Source organism: Pteronotus mesoamericanus, unplaced genomic scaffold (genome assembly GCF_021234165.1).
Source record: "Pteronotus mesoamericanus isolate MK-2021 breed Mesoamerican mustached bat unplaced genomic scaffold, CSHL_Meso_final contig_24, whole genome shotgun sequence".
Classification (NCBI taxonomy): domain Eukaryota; kingdom Metazoa; phylum Chordata; class Mammalia; order Chiroptera; family Mormoopidae; genus Pteronotus; species Pteronotus mesoamericanus.
In genome coordinates, this window is record NW_026555100.1 from 27459965 (window position 1) to 27474796 (window position 14832).

The 14832-nt window shown below is 34.4% G+C and overlaps 1 protein-coding gene across 9 annotated transcripts in view; it reads left to right on the forward strand.

Annotated features, from left to right (window-relative positions):
• Window positions 1-14832, forward strand: part of PCGF5 (polycomb group ring finger 5) — a 109178-nt gene that overhangs the window by 74757 nt on the left and 19589 nt on the right. For all 9 annotated transcript variants that reach the window (XM_054572835.1, XM_054572836.1, XM_054572839.1 and 6 more), the window contains one exon: window positions 2294-2442. In XM_054572835.1, the coding sequence (XP_054428810.1) occupies window positions 2294-2442 (149 nt within the window). The remainder of the gene's footprint in view (window positions 1-2293; window positions 2443-14832) is intronic.

The window sequence follows — 14832 nt, forward strand, 5'->3', positions numbered from 1 at the left end:
TAGTAAGTATGTAATAAGACACAAAGAAAAAAAGTATAACATACCTGAAATTATAAGGAAGTAGTATCACTTCCTATTATGTATAAGATTTAAATATAAAATTTATTTAAAGATGACCTAAATACCACTTAAATCTTACAACAACATGTGTGTTTTCATAGCTTCATTTGTGAGCTCAATCTCCCACCTCTGGTTTTCCCATAAGATCAAAGGATTGTTCATTATACATAATAAGTAAAATGGGTGAGAAAATGCTTTTTCTGTTTTCATTTGTAAAATGGGGATCATAGTTTCATTAGTTTAATTTAACTGTGCAATGCCAGCTTCATGTATTAGGGGAGGTTTGAGCATAGTTTTGAATAAGCGGGATAAGGTAGTAAGGGATTATTTTTTATCTGTAACCACAAAATAGGCCTGACAAAAGATGAATTAACTAAAATGAAAACAAGCCTGACAAAAAATCATTTAACTAAAGGCTTGTTTTACCCAAATGTAAATTATAATTTAGTGCTATAGAAAAAATATAGACCATGTAAAGTTGACCAAATGTTCCAATTTTTGACTACCTTTTCAAGAGGACAAAATTCCAGGGGATTGGCATCAGAAGCTATATTGTAAGTTTAGTTTATGACTCTATGTATCTTACAGATTGACTTGTGAAGGACTGCAGCCTACTTTGTATTTTTCTTCCTTTTCCCATTACTTCTCCCTCTTTTTAAAAAATATTTTATATCTTTATTTTCAGAGAGGGCAAGGGAAGAAGAAAGAGAGGAAGAGAAACATTAATTTATGAGAGATACATTGACTAGTAGACCAGTCGCCCCCAACCAGGGACCTGGCCTGTAACCCAGGCATACGTCCTGATTGGGAATCGAACCGGCGACCCTTTGGTTTGCAGGCTGGCACTCAAATCTACTGAACCACACCAGCCAGGGCCCTGTTTCTCCCTCTTTTATTTTGTAATTTTTGATTTTTAGTTTCAGTGGAGAATTTGGATCTGTTCTGGGAGGAGGTAGTTTGGTTTAAGATGCAACTACTGCCTATGTGGGTTCCATATAAATATGTAGAAGAAAGAATGCAGAAGAGACCCCACTTGCTTTTTATGATACAATTGTGATGCTTGTATTACAGTCAGTATATAGGAGCTAACCTGTTTTTGCGCCCTCCCTCCCCCGGGCTTTTCTATACTGTAATGCTTGGCTGGCTAATTCTTTTGAGTTTCAGCTTAGAGATATTTTATCTGGAAATTTTCCCTGAATCTCTGCTTCATTCCAAATTTGGGTTTATTATCTTTCATATATGTGGCCACACTGTCTATTTTATCTCTTCCACCAAAGGCCTTACCTGACTTCTCCATCTGTTTTCTTCAGTTTTCTGAATCTCCTCCTATACCCTGACTACTATGAGAATGAGGATGATAACATTCTAGCTTCAGTATTGTTCCCTCAAGCCTAGAACAGTGCATATCTAATAGAGATGAAGGCACTCAATAAATGAATGAATCAACAAATATAGTCGTATTATATGTAGGCCGAAGGTATTTCATAGCTTAAATACATTCAGGTATAATGTGAAGTATACTATTTAGATTCCTTTAATGGAGTTTTAACATGTTATATAGCTATGTACATGTTTAAAAAGATAATTCTACTCATTTAACTAGCTGATTTTATGAATATCTACTAATTTGAAATTTTGAGAACTTAGAATATTTTATATATAGTGATTTTCAACCTTTTTCATCTCATGGCACACAAAAACTAATTACTAAAATATATTTTTTGCTGGTCTGACAAATAGCTATACTTTTGATTCATTCACACCAGATAGCTATTGTTGTGTTGGCTCTTGTCATAATTTTATTTGACAGTCTAAGAGAAAAGATTTCAGTGCTCCTGTTTAAAATAATCGGATATTTTAATGGTGTAATCTTGCAGCACACCAATGTGCCATGGCACACTGATTGGAAATCACTACTTTATAGTTTTAAAAGAGTATTTGGTTTTAAATTTGAATATATATAAAATTTGGAAGTATTTTTATATCCTATTTACTTTCAAAGTGATCTAATCACTAATTGCAGTTATTTTTGTGACCAAATAAAGTAGTTCTGAATCTTTTAGTTGGATGTCCCGGTGAGCTATGTTAAGTCACTGTTAGTTTTTAAAAATATCTTTATTGTTGAGTTAGTTGGAAGATTTTAAAGTTGATTTTTGTTTCAATGATTAATATATTGTTGCTTAACTTTAATATCAACTTTGAGTTATATCTTAGTTTTGTTTAAATTTTACAGATGATACTTCAAAAGTTGACAAACCTAAAGTAGATGAAGAAGGTGATGAAAATCAAGATGATAAAGACTATCACAGAAGTGACCCACAAATTGCTATATGTTTAGATTGTTTACGAAATAACGGACAATCAGGGGACAATGTAGTAAAGGTGAGTGGATGAGTACAGTTGTATTTTTTATAATTATTTTATAGTAAACCTTTGATAATTTGTTGATGAATTTTCCTAATGTTTGCCCTCAAAGTTTTTAATATAGTCAAGTAGAATACCATTCTCTGACAGTCCTGTACCTACAAGTGGCCCAGCAATTGCTTACTCCATGCACCCGATTTCCAACCCACACAACTGAACTGTCCTGGGCCAATGCCACCACCTAGTGGCTGATGCTGAGAATCACGTCTCTATTTTCTCCTGTCCACCTCCTTGATATACCTTTGTTGGAACTTCATATGCATTGTTTTTCCCTTCTAAAGTGTGGTAACCAACTCAGACTCATCATTTCATGTTTGGTGGTATCTCCAACCTTTTTTTTCATCCTCTTCTAATTTTCTCCGTTTCTCTTTTTTATTTGCAACTCATAAAAAACTATGTCATAGCAAACACATTTTATGAATAATTAATTGGTTCTGAAGTAAAATTGGATGTCATAAAATGCCTGTGATCTTTTAAAGTTCTGGGATGCGCCCAGATATTTCCTATAGAATCTCCATTTCTAACACTGTTTCTCTCTGTATCTATCTGCTAATTGTACCTTTTCATAAAGGATCTCCATACTAGAGAGTTTAAAACACCCTTCTTGCTTTTTAATTGCAAGAAACTTTTGTTTTCATTGTAAAAGTTTACTACTTTATCATTTAAATAGATTTTTGTCACTTTGTCCTAGCAAATAAATGTTAGCCAAAGAGAGAATGCTGCTTTCTTTGTATTCCATGTATTATTCAAATAACTATATTCAATGTCTCTTCTTTTACTTCCACTGTATAATCTGTAAGCCAGTGGGCTGAATTTTCACTAATACATTTTTTTAAGATTTTATTTATTTATTTATTGTTAGAGAGGGGGAAAGGAGGGAGAAAGAGTGGGAAAGAAACATCAGCATGAGAGATGCCCATCACTTGCCTCTCGCATGCCCCTAACTGGGGACCTGGCCCTTAACCCAGGCATGTACCCCAACTAGGAATCGAACCAGTGACCTTTTCGTTTGCAGGCCAATGCTCAGTCCACTGAGGCACATCAGCCAGGGCATGAATTTTCACTAATACATAATGACATTTTTCTTTTAGGTAATTAAAAATGAATTTTCATCTTAGATTAAGTGTTCCCAGAATCTCGCAACAAAGAATATATGAGCATAATGAGTCAATGAGTACTAATCAACTATGTGAATATGGAACAGTGAAGATGTAAATAAGAAAAAAATTTTACTCAAGGAACTTTGATGAGGTCTTATACAAATAAACAGTATAATACAATAAGATAATGATTTAATTACTAGAGGCTGGTTGGATACGGCACATCATAAAGTGCAGAAATCTTTAGAGATGTGGCTATTGTGCCTATTAATTTTCCCAGGCTTCTCTATTGCTTTTTATGCTCTGATGGATCACCATCATTTCTTTTCTGTAAGTCTTTTTATCAGAGTTTTTAATAACCTTTACATTTCTCTCATTGCCAGTCACTTCTGTAATCCCCATTTTGGGAGGTTCTTCTTAGTAGAGATTGGATTATCCTTTATTCTTGAATACATGAGTTATTATCTTGTAGTGAGAATTAAGTCAGTAGAAAGGCTGAGTATTTTATAAATAAATGTGAAGTATACTTCTTTGCAGGATTTTTCATTTGAAAGTAAGTGTCCCAATTGGGAATTTCCCTAACACCTAAAACTGCACATATTTAAAGATGAATTCATTATATTTTCACTTAAATTTACTCCAAACATGCAATTTCAGTTATCATTACCATCTTTCACTGCATCATACAAGTTTAAAACCTTGGAGTAATCTTTGGCCTTTTACTCTTTGCATTCAGCCTGTCGTAAGTCCTGAAAAACTCCCCAGTCTAGTGCTGCTCACTTTATATGTAGATTGTTCAAAGTAGTCTATTAAGTATTTTTTGTACCTTTAATTACTCTTTTATCATCCAGGGTTGAGTCCACAGTCTGAGTGTGCTTAAGGCACAGAGAGTGAAGGACGAAATCCGGGTCAGATAGTAAATATTTTAAGCTCTGCGGGCCATATAGTCTGTGTTGCAGCTACTCAACTTACTCATTGTAGCTCCAGAGCAGCCATAGACTATGATGAATGAACTGGCATGGTTGTGTTCTAGTAAAATTTTGCTTTAAAAGATAGGTGCCCATCCCGAGTTGACTTGAGAGCCGTGGTCATAGTTTGCAGTCTGGCCAATAGAATCAAGTCTTAACTCCTTAAGATGGCATTCAAGGCCTTTACCTAGCTAGCCCCTGCCATTAGTTTATCTGCCATTGTACCCATCAGTGAAACGAATAAGACCAGTGAGAGGAATTTGTCCTCTCAAGACAAACAATTATTGCTTTACATATGAATTGACACTCATACCTGACAAAGGGCTTGCATCCAGAATATATAAGGCCTTATATTAAGAATATTAAAATTCTCTAAAATTTTGAACAATCTTTCTGTTTTGGCATGTTCTTCCCTCTTCTCACCACCTTCCTATGCTTCTGTCAAGACTCCAGCAGAAATCTCTATTCTTTGTGATGCTTTTTCTACCTTAGTGAATCCTTGTCTCTGAAATCCTATAGGACTTACATTTGTTACTCAGTTAGGGCTTAGTTTGTTATTTACTAAATCAGCATTTATTGTGTTCATGAAGATACCAGGCACTAATGCTTTTTTTCTTTTTTAATGTTTTTTTTTTTTTATATTGTCTTTGGAAGATAATTCTAAACTATTAAAGGCAGGGAAACAATGTCTGTTTCCCTCCTCAACCATCTTATTCCTTTGCAGTAAGATGTGATTCTCAGATGTGATGGTGGAGTAGTTACATGTATAGTTTACATGAGATAGCTATTGCTTTTATAATTTAAAAGCCAATGCAAAAGCAGTAAGGCACTGAAAATAGTAAAGACCTCTAAAAATTTGCTCCTCTATAAAACCAATTAAAAAAAACTGGCAGAAAAAGACTTCCAAAATTAATTTATTCAGAATTCTAATAATTAACCAAAAGCTCGCAGAAATCTATAGGGCAATTAATCAAGAAAAATGTCTGATGTTGTGTCATTTTAACTTGCCTTAGTCCCATTCCCCACTCTCCAGGCCTGGAGTAGTCTTAAAAAAATAACAGCCCATGTTCCCACTACAGCCTGTCAGGCACCAGAGGGACCAAAGAGAGTGGAGCTCTTTGAAACTCTAATTGCCAAATGATTGTCATTATTTGACCTATCTGGTGGTTCCTGGAATAATACCCTACTTACAAGGGGCTTTGAAAAGCTCAGACATAATCTTGGGAATCTAGAAGAGTAGACATATACATGGGACTGTATAGGTGCTCAGGAAAAGCATCAGTAGGTTGCTAAGCTCTCCCATCTGGCTAACCCTGAGGCTCTGCACAAGCAGGAAGTGAAAACTAAGGCAGAGTTTTCAACAACCTGATTTACTGTTGGAGATGTTCCCCAAAACAAATACAGAGTCCCTCATCAAAGACTGTAGACTTACTTTTTACAAGTGTATAAGGAAATCTCTGTTCAATCAGTAGATGGAAACTAGTGACCATATTATGTAAAGAATACACACTTTACAGAATTAGTTTAAGTTTAGGTAAGTCATTAAAGAGAAGCAATAAGAAGCAGCCACAACAATAAATCCTGAGGGGGCAGAGGGAATCTGATTTTTCATGGTTGTCATATTATTTAAAGTGTTAAGTTTAAAAAAAAGAGAGAGAGAGGGAGAGAGACAAATAGAAACAAGCAAGTATCAGCGCATATACCGGAAAGAAGTAGTCAATAAATCTGTCCCTGAAGAAGTCCAGACATTGGACTTAATAGATTTTAAATCATCCATTTTAAGTATGTGCAAAGTACTAAAAGTAACCATGTCTAAACATCTAAATGAAAGTACAAGAAAATTTCACCAAATAAAAAATATTTAAAAAGAAATTGTTTTTAAAATATTCTGGAGTTGAAAAGAATAACGGAAATGAAAAATGCACTGGAGAGGCTCAACAGCAGAACTGAACCATAGGAAAAGAACCCAAAAACTTGAAGATAGATGAGTGTATTCTGTTTGAGGAACAGGAAAAAAAAATGAATAAAAATGAACAAATTCTCAAGAGACCTGTAGAACGCTATCAAGCTTATCAACATACATATATAATAGAAGTCTCTAAAAAGAAAAAACAAGAGGGGCAGCCCTGACCAGTGTGTCTCAGTTGGTTGGGCATCATCCTGCAAAGTAAAAGATCCCAGGTTCGATTCCCAGTCAGGCCACATGCCTGGATTGCTGGTTGGTCCCCCGTCAGGGCGCATGTGAGAGGCAATTGATCAGTGTTTCTCTCTTTTTCTCCCTTCCTTTCCTTCTCTTAAAATTAATTTAAAAAAAAAAAAAAAAAGAGGGGCAGAAAGTATAATTGGAGAAATGAGGGCCAGAAACTTCCTGAATTTGATGAAAACATTACAAATATAGAAGCTCAACATATCAGGTATGATAAAAAAAGAAACTTATAGCAAGAGACATCATAATCAAACTATTGAAAGAGAGAATCTTGAAAGCAACAATAAAGAAGTGACTCATCACTTACAAATGATCTTCAGTAATATTGGCAGCTAATTACTCATCAGAAGATAGAGTCCAGAAGGCAGTGGGATGACATAAGCAGAATGATGGGAAAAAACAGAACTGCCAGTGAGTATTCTATATCTGTCAAAAATCTATATCTTTTAAAAAGGGAGGAAATATTAAGATATTCCGAGATAAAAACTAACAGAATGTGAACCTACCAGACCTTCCCTTCAAAAAAAAAAAATAATGAAGGGGACATCCTTAAGGCCTAAATGAATGGACCCTAGACCATAACTCAAATCCACATTAATAAAGGACACTGGTAAAGGTAGCTACACAGGTAAATATAAAAGACAAAATGTATTTTTTTGTTTCTCACATTTGGGGCGGATGGGCAGAATGGAGGCATGTAAGAGCAAATATTTGTATATTATTGAAATTAAGATAGTAATACTCCAAAGTAGATTATTATAAATTTAGATGTTTATTGTCATCCCAAGTGAAGTCACAAAGAAACTTGAATATATGTAGGAAAAGAAGTTATAAGGCAATTAAAATATCTCTTTAACATGAAATAAAGAAGTAATTGAGAAATAGAGGAACAAGAGGACTTAAGACATTTAAAACAGAAATAGCAAGTGGCAGATATAAATCCTACCCTATCAGTAATTACATTAAATGGAAATGGATTAAACTCTCCAGTGAAAAACAGAGATTGGCAGAATGGATAAAAATATATGGTACAACTATCGGCTGTCTACAAGAGACACCTTAGACTCAAAAACACAAATAGGTTGAAGATAGATTGGAAAAAGAAATGCCATGCAAAACAGTAACCAAAAAAACAGCAATGGCTATAGTAATATCAGAAAAAAAAGAGACTTGCAGACAAAAATTGTCAGAGACAAAGAAGGAAATTTTTTAATGACGAAAGTGTCAATTCATCAAGAAAATATAAGTTAAACGTAAACATACCTAACAACAGAGCCCCTTAATATGTGAAGCAAAAACCGTCAGAATTGAAGGGAGAAACGGACAGCTGAACAATATACTATACTGTCAATAATACGTAGAACTAGGCAAAAAGGTCAATAAGGAAACAGAAGATTTGAACAGCACTAAAGCTAGCTAGATTTGACAGACATTGACAGAATACCCAACAACAGCAGAATACACATTTTTCTGAAGTGCATAATGAATATCTGTCAGAATAGACTATACCTTAGGCCATAAAACAAGTTTCAATAAACTTGAAAGGATTGGAATCATTCCAGGGGCACAAGGAAGGTTCCTCATGTGCAAATCAAGCAGTGTAATACAGCACATTAACAGTATAAAAGATAAAAGCCATATGATCTTGTCAACAGATGCAGAAAAAACATTTGATGAGATATGTCTATTTATGATTAAAACACTCAATAAAATGGATATAGAGGGGAAAAGTACCTCAACATGACAAAGGCCATATATGACAAACCCTCAGCTAATATCCTACTCAGTGGTAAAAAACCTAAAGCTTTTCCTCTAAAACCAGGAACAAGAAAAGGATATCCACTCTCACCATCCTTCTTCAACATAGTTCTGGGAGTCCTAGCCCAAGCAATTAGGCAAGAGAAATAAATAAAGGCACTTTCTGCAGATGACATGATTCTGTATATAGAAAACCCTAAAGATTCCACCAAAAGACTCTTAGAAACAATGAATACCATAAAGTTGCAGAATCAATGTACAAAAACCCACTGCATTCCTATATACTAACAATGAAATTTCATAAACAGAAAAAACAATTCATTTTACAATTGCAACAAAAAGAATAAAATACCTACGAATGAACCTAACAATGGATATGAAGGACTTACATACTTAAAACTACTAAGCGTTATTAAAAGAGATTGAAAAAAAATACAATAAAATGGAAAGGTATTCCATGTCCATGGATTGGAAGAATCAATATAATTAAGATGTCCATATTACCCAAAGCAATATACAGCTTTAATGCAATCTCCATCAAAACCCAATGTCATTTTTTAAAGAAGTAGAACAAAAAAAAACCCATCAGGTTTGTATGTAACCGCAAAAGACCCTGAATAGCCAAAGCAATTCTGAGAAAAAAGAATGAAACCAGAGGTATCACACTACCTGATTTCAAATTATACAATAAAACAGTGATAATCAAAACAGCACAGTATTGGCAGAAAAACAGATGCAGACCAGAAGAAAAAAATGAGAGCTCTCATTTTTGAGAAAGAAAAACAATCAAATAATCCAATTAAAAAATGGGCCAAGGATTTAAGTAGACCTTTCTCCAAAGATACATACAAATGGCCAAGAAGCACATGAAAAGATGCCCAACATCAATAATTACCAGAGAAATGCAAATTAAAACGTATCACTTCACACCCATTAGAATGACTAGTGTCAAAAATAAAACAGAAAAGAGTGTCAGTAAGTATGTATAGAGACATTAAAACCTGTGCACTATTGGAAAATTGTAAAAGGTGCAACCTCTATGGAAAGCAGGATGGAGGTTTCCTGAAAATTTCTAAAAATAGAAAGAACTACCATGTGATCAGGCAATCTCATTTTTGGGTATATATCCCCAAAAGTTGAAAGCCGAGTCTTGAGCTATTTGGACACCCATGTTCATTGTTGCATTATTCACAATAGCCAAGAGGTAGAAGCAGTCCGAATGTCCATCAATATATAAGTGGATAAACAAAATACAGCACATACAATGTAATATTACTCAGCCTTAAAAAGGTCGTATCCTACAACATGGGTGAGCTTGAGGACATTATACCAAGTGAAATAAGTCAGTCATAAGAAAGACATGTTGTTATGATTCCACTTGAGGTATCTAGTCAAATTCATAGAAACAGAAAGTAGAGTGGTGTTTACCAGGGGAGAAAGGAATTGTTACTTAATCCTTATAGAGTTTGTTTGTCATCATGAAAAAATTCTGAAGATCTGTTTCACAACATGTGAATATATATAGCATTACTGAACTGTACAGTTAAAAATGGTTAAGATGGTAAATTTTACGTTATTTTTTTACCACAATAAAAATTACAAAAAAGTGCTTTTTAACAGAAAAACTGTGACGTTTTCTTCATTAATACAGATGCAAAAATCCTCAAAAAATACTAGCAAACTGAATTCAGCTTATAAAAAGGACTATACGCCATGACCAACAGGCAAAAATTAATCAATGGTTGTACACCATAACTAGAATAAAGGGGTGAAAGCCCACAAGGTCATCTCAATAAAACAAAGAGAAACTCTTTGACAAAACCCAACACTCAACAAATTAAATAGAAGGGAACTTCCTTAATGTGATAAAAAGCAATTTACAAAAACCTACAGCTATCACCATAATTAATGGTAAGAGACACCGAAAGCTCTTCCCCCTCAAATCAGGAGCAAGACAAGGATATCTTCTCTCACCACTTCGATTCAATATTTTACTGGAGGTTCTGGCTGGAGCAGTTTGACAAGGAAAAGAAATTAAAAGCATCCAGATTGGAAAAGAAGTATAACTCTATTTTCAGATGGCATGATCTTGTGTATAGAAAATCTTTAGGAATCCACAGAAAAACTTATAGTTATTAAGTTTATTAGCAAGGTTGCTGGATATAAGAATTAGGAGTAAAGTTGGAATGACAATCCAAAAATGAAATTAAGAAAGCAATTCCATTTATAATAGCATCAAAACAATAAAATACTTGGGAATATATTTAACCAAAAAAAAAAATGTAATACTGATACACTGAAAGCTAAAAAATGTTTAAAAGGCCTAAATAAATGAGACATCCCATATTCATGGATTTGAAAGCTTAATACAGCAATCCTATCCAAATTGCTCTTCAGATTCAGTGAAAACACTTACTTGGCATAAAGGTAAACATACAGATCAGTGAAATAGAATTGAGAGTCAGAAATAAACCCATATATCTATGATGAGTTTATTTTTGATATGGGGCCAAGATAATCCAAGGGGAAAGCATGGCACCATTCAACAAATTGTGCCGGAACAATTGAACATCCACATATTAAAAAATGAAGTTGGATCCCTACCTCATGCTACATACAAAAATTAGTTCAAAATGGATCAAATACCTAAATGAAAAAGCTAAAACTGTAAAACTTTAAGAAGAAAACATAGGGATACATTTTCATGATCTTGGATTTGACAGTGGATTTTTAGAAATAATACCATCACCACAAGCATCAAAAGAAAATATAAACAAAACTTTGCCAAAATTGAAAGCTTTTGTACATCAAAGAACACTATCAAGAAAGTGAAAAGAAAACCTACAGAATGGGAGAAAATATTTGCAAATCCATCTGATAAGCCTTTAGTATCCAGAATTTATAAAGAACTCTTACAAACCAACAACAAAAAGATAACTTTTGTTTTAAGTGGGCAAAGGATTTGTATATCTTATTTTGTATATCTCCAAAGAAGGTACACAAATGGCCAATAAGCACATGAAAAAATGCTAAACCTCATTAGTCATTAGGGCTATGCAAATCAAAATCACAATGAGATATCACTTCACATCCTCTAGGAAGGCTATTTTTTTAAGGAAAAAATTAAATGTTGGGTAGAATGTGGAGAAATTGGAACTCTATACATTACTGGTGGAAGGTAGGATGACGCACAGCCAGTGTGAAAAGCAGTTTGGCAATTTCTCAAAAAGTTAAACATAGGGTTACCATATGACCCAACAACTTCATTTTCAAATATATACCCAAGAGAATTGAAAACACACATTCACACAAAATCTTGTACAGGAATATTTATGACAGCATTATGCAGTATAATAGCCAGAAAGTGAAAACAACTGTCCATCATCTGATGAATATGTAAACAAAATAAACCTGCCCACTGGAGTATTTTTCAGTGATAAACTAGAATGAAATACTGCTACACGCCACAACATGTACAACATGAATAAATCTTGAAAACATTATGCTAAGTGAAAGAAGCCAGACACAGAAGGCCACATATTATACAATTCTACTTATATGAAATGTCCATAATAGGCAAATCTATAGGGATGGAAATTAGATTAGTAGTTGTCAGGACCTGGGGAAAGGGAAGAATGAGTAGTGACTGCTGATGGGGATGGAGCTTCTTTGTGTGATGAAAATGTCCTGAAATTAGAGGGGCAATGGTTGTACAACCTCATTGTATGCTTTAAATAGTGACTTACGATATTTGAATTATATATCAATTTTTAAAAAGTCAAACTTTAGCTGGTAGAGATAATAACCATATCATTCTGAAGATGAGAGAAAACATTGTAAGGGCTTTGGGTTTAAGGAACAATCAAAAACAAACAAATAAAACCTCAATAATCATTCTCATAAGAACTAGAAATGTTTGATTTGTATCCTAGGACTAGAAGCCTATCTAACTTGCGATATGGACCACTATCTAATTTCAGATATAGTCTTTTAACTCTCCTAGAACAAAGGAATAAAGAATACTCTAGGGCAACCACATTAAAGCAGAAAAAAAGCATATTTTGAACTGTTCCTCTTCTGGCCCAAGTTGGAAGGAAAAAGAAGGCAAGAGGATTGGGTCTTGAAAGGGAAAGGTAACATTCTGAAAACATAAAACAAATCTCTTTCCTTAAATCATTTTGGCAAATACACAAGCGTGCCAGAAATGGCGATCCCTCAGGGCCGCTGCACAGGGCCTGGGCTACACCAGCCACCGCGCCAGGCAGCGTCTCCCCGTCACCCCGTGTCGGGCGCACACCTCCCTCTTCCATGTGGGCTATGAGAGAGAGTGGGAGGGAAGCAGCGCTGCTCGCAGGGTCATCTCTCTAAGGTTCTGCCTACCATCCCATCGTCTCCTACTGGACACTCTCAGTTGTCACTGCCCCTCTTAAAAAGTGGTAATTACTTTTCAGAGATCTGTAGAGCAGTGATTTTTCAACCGGTGAGCTGAAAGAATTTTCAAAACATAGTTTTAGAAAAGAATTTTTAAAACTACTTAGTCAGGGGCATTGACCTCTATTCCCTTAGGTTTTCCAGGTAAAAAAATGACAATATCCAACACAACAATAGCTCTCTGGTGTCCATGAATCAAAATTATACCTATTTGTGTGTGTGTGTGTGTGTGTGTGTGTGTGTGTGTGTTTGCACGCGCGCACGTGTGTGTATTTGACATGCCGTAGAATTTTAGTAATTAGTTTATATGTGCCATGAGATGAAAAAGGTTAATAATCGTTGCGGTAGAGCAATCCCAGGTATACCTAGCTAGGAAACAAAAAGGGTTATTTGACATAATTAGAAAGTGTCTCTATAGAGAGAATGCATAATTATTTTTATTTTCTAAGTAACTACAAGTTAAATACTAAATTCCAGCCTGGAATTTTGTTAGACATTGATGTCAAATTTCATTAAATTATAAATTTCAGAGACAAGCTTTTTTGTACTTTTTATAAATCTTCTCAACTCTTCTGACATCCCTCTTATTACTAATAATTTCTAAAAGATTATTATTTCATAGTAATCTCAGCAGGTTCTTTAAACAGATTTCTCTACAGATGAGCATATACCTAGAGGATCTTTCAGTACCCTCACACTATTCTCTAATTTAACTGAGACCTATAAAATGTATTAGCCGTTTGGAGCAAGAAAGGAGACAGGAAACCTTGATGTGGTTGAGATGTGGCCAGATAACAGAGATCTGTGTGGATGTTTATCCCTTTGTTTTCATGCTGTATAGAATGTCCATCTTCCTCTTTGAAATGGTTAGAGTATGTTTGCTTTAGAGATCATTTTTAACTTCTCTTTTCTTTTAATGGATACTTTACCATCTGATTTGTGACTAAGTAGATTTGTTTCTGTTGGTCGTTGCTAGGAAATATATTTTCCTGGGAATACATTTGCTGGGAAATACATATTGACTGTATCTGCTTTTGACGCAGTGAATTTAAGAACATTTCCAAATTGTCTAATTTTGTATACATATAAGTAGAAGTAATACTTTATATCTTTAAAAGATCCAGTTGCTAGTTTTTTATATTTTCTTAGAAAATATTGATATTTTCTAAGGTTTGGGGATGTAAGTTTGTTTTACAAGTTGGTTCATGTTTATCATGCCTACAACCTCATTTCAGTTCATTTTTAGCTTCTGTGTCCATTCTGCTTTGATTCTTAAATGTTAGTGATATTCAGCCTTAGAGTAAGTTAGTACTGCTTATGAAGTTAAAAAAAAATAAGGTGCATAGAGCATTGTTTTTCTTCCCGTAGAGCACTGCCACAGAGCATCAAACACTGACTGGTTGTGTCTCTCCCCAGGGAAGAGTCCCTTCTACAGGACTTTGTTGCAGGGGCTCTTGTTGACAAACTGGCCTCTCTGTATTGACCCCTAGGGCCCCATTTGAAATCATTGCTCCTTTTTAAAACATTTAAAAGTTTTGAGACTTTTCTAAACGCCCCTAATGCTTTCAGAAGTGACATTATATAATAAAATATTTTTTGACCTTTCTTTACTTTCAGTTAAAACTCATGATGTATTCTTTACCAAAATGTGTAGAGATATGCCAGTCTTCTGTTTGCCAGGATTTTCTTGGCACACATGATAGTACATTCTTGAAGAAATATCACATAATCTAAGAATTAGGAACATTTTTACTCAGGAGTAATAAAGAGTTGTGAATTGAAACATTTTCAGAATACATTTTGAAAGTACTCGGGATGGTAGTGGAAACAACACCTGTGATTTCTTTATAAAACAAGGTAGAATATTTTAATTAGTAATCTTTAT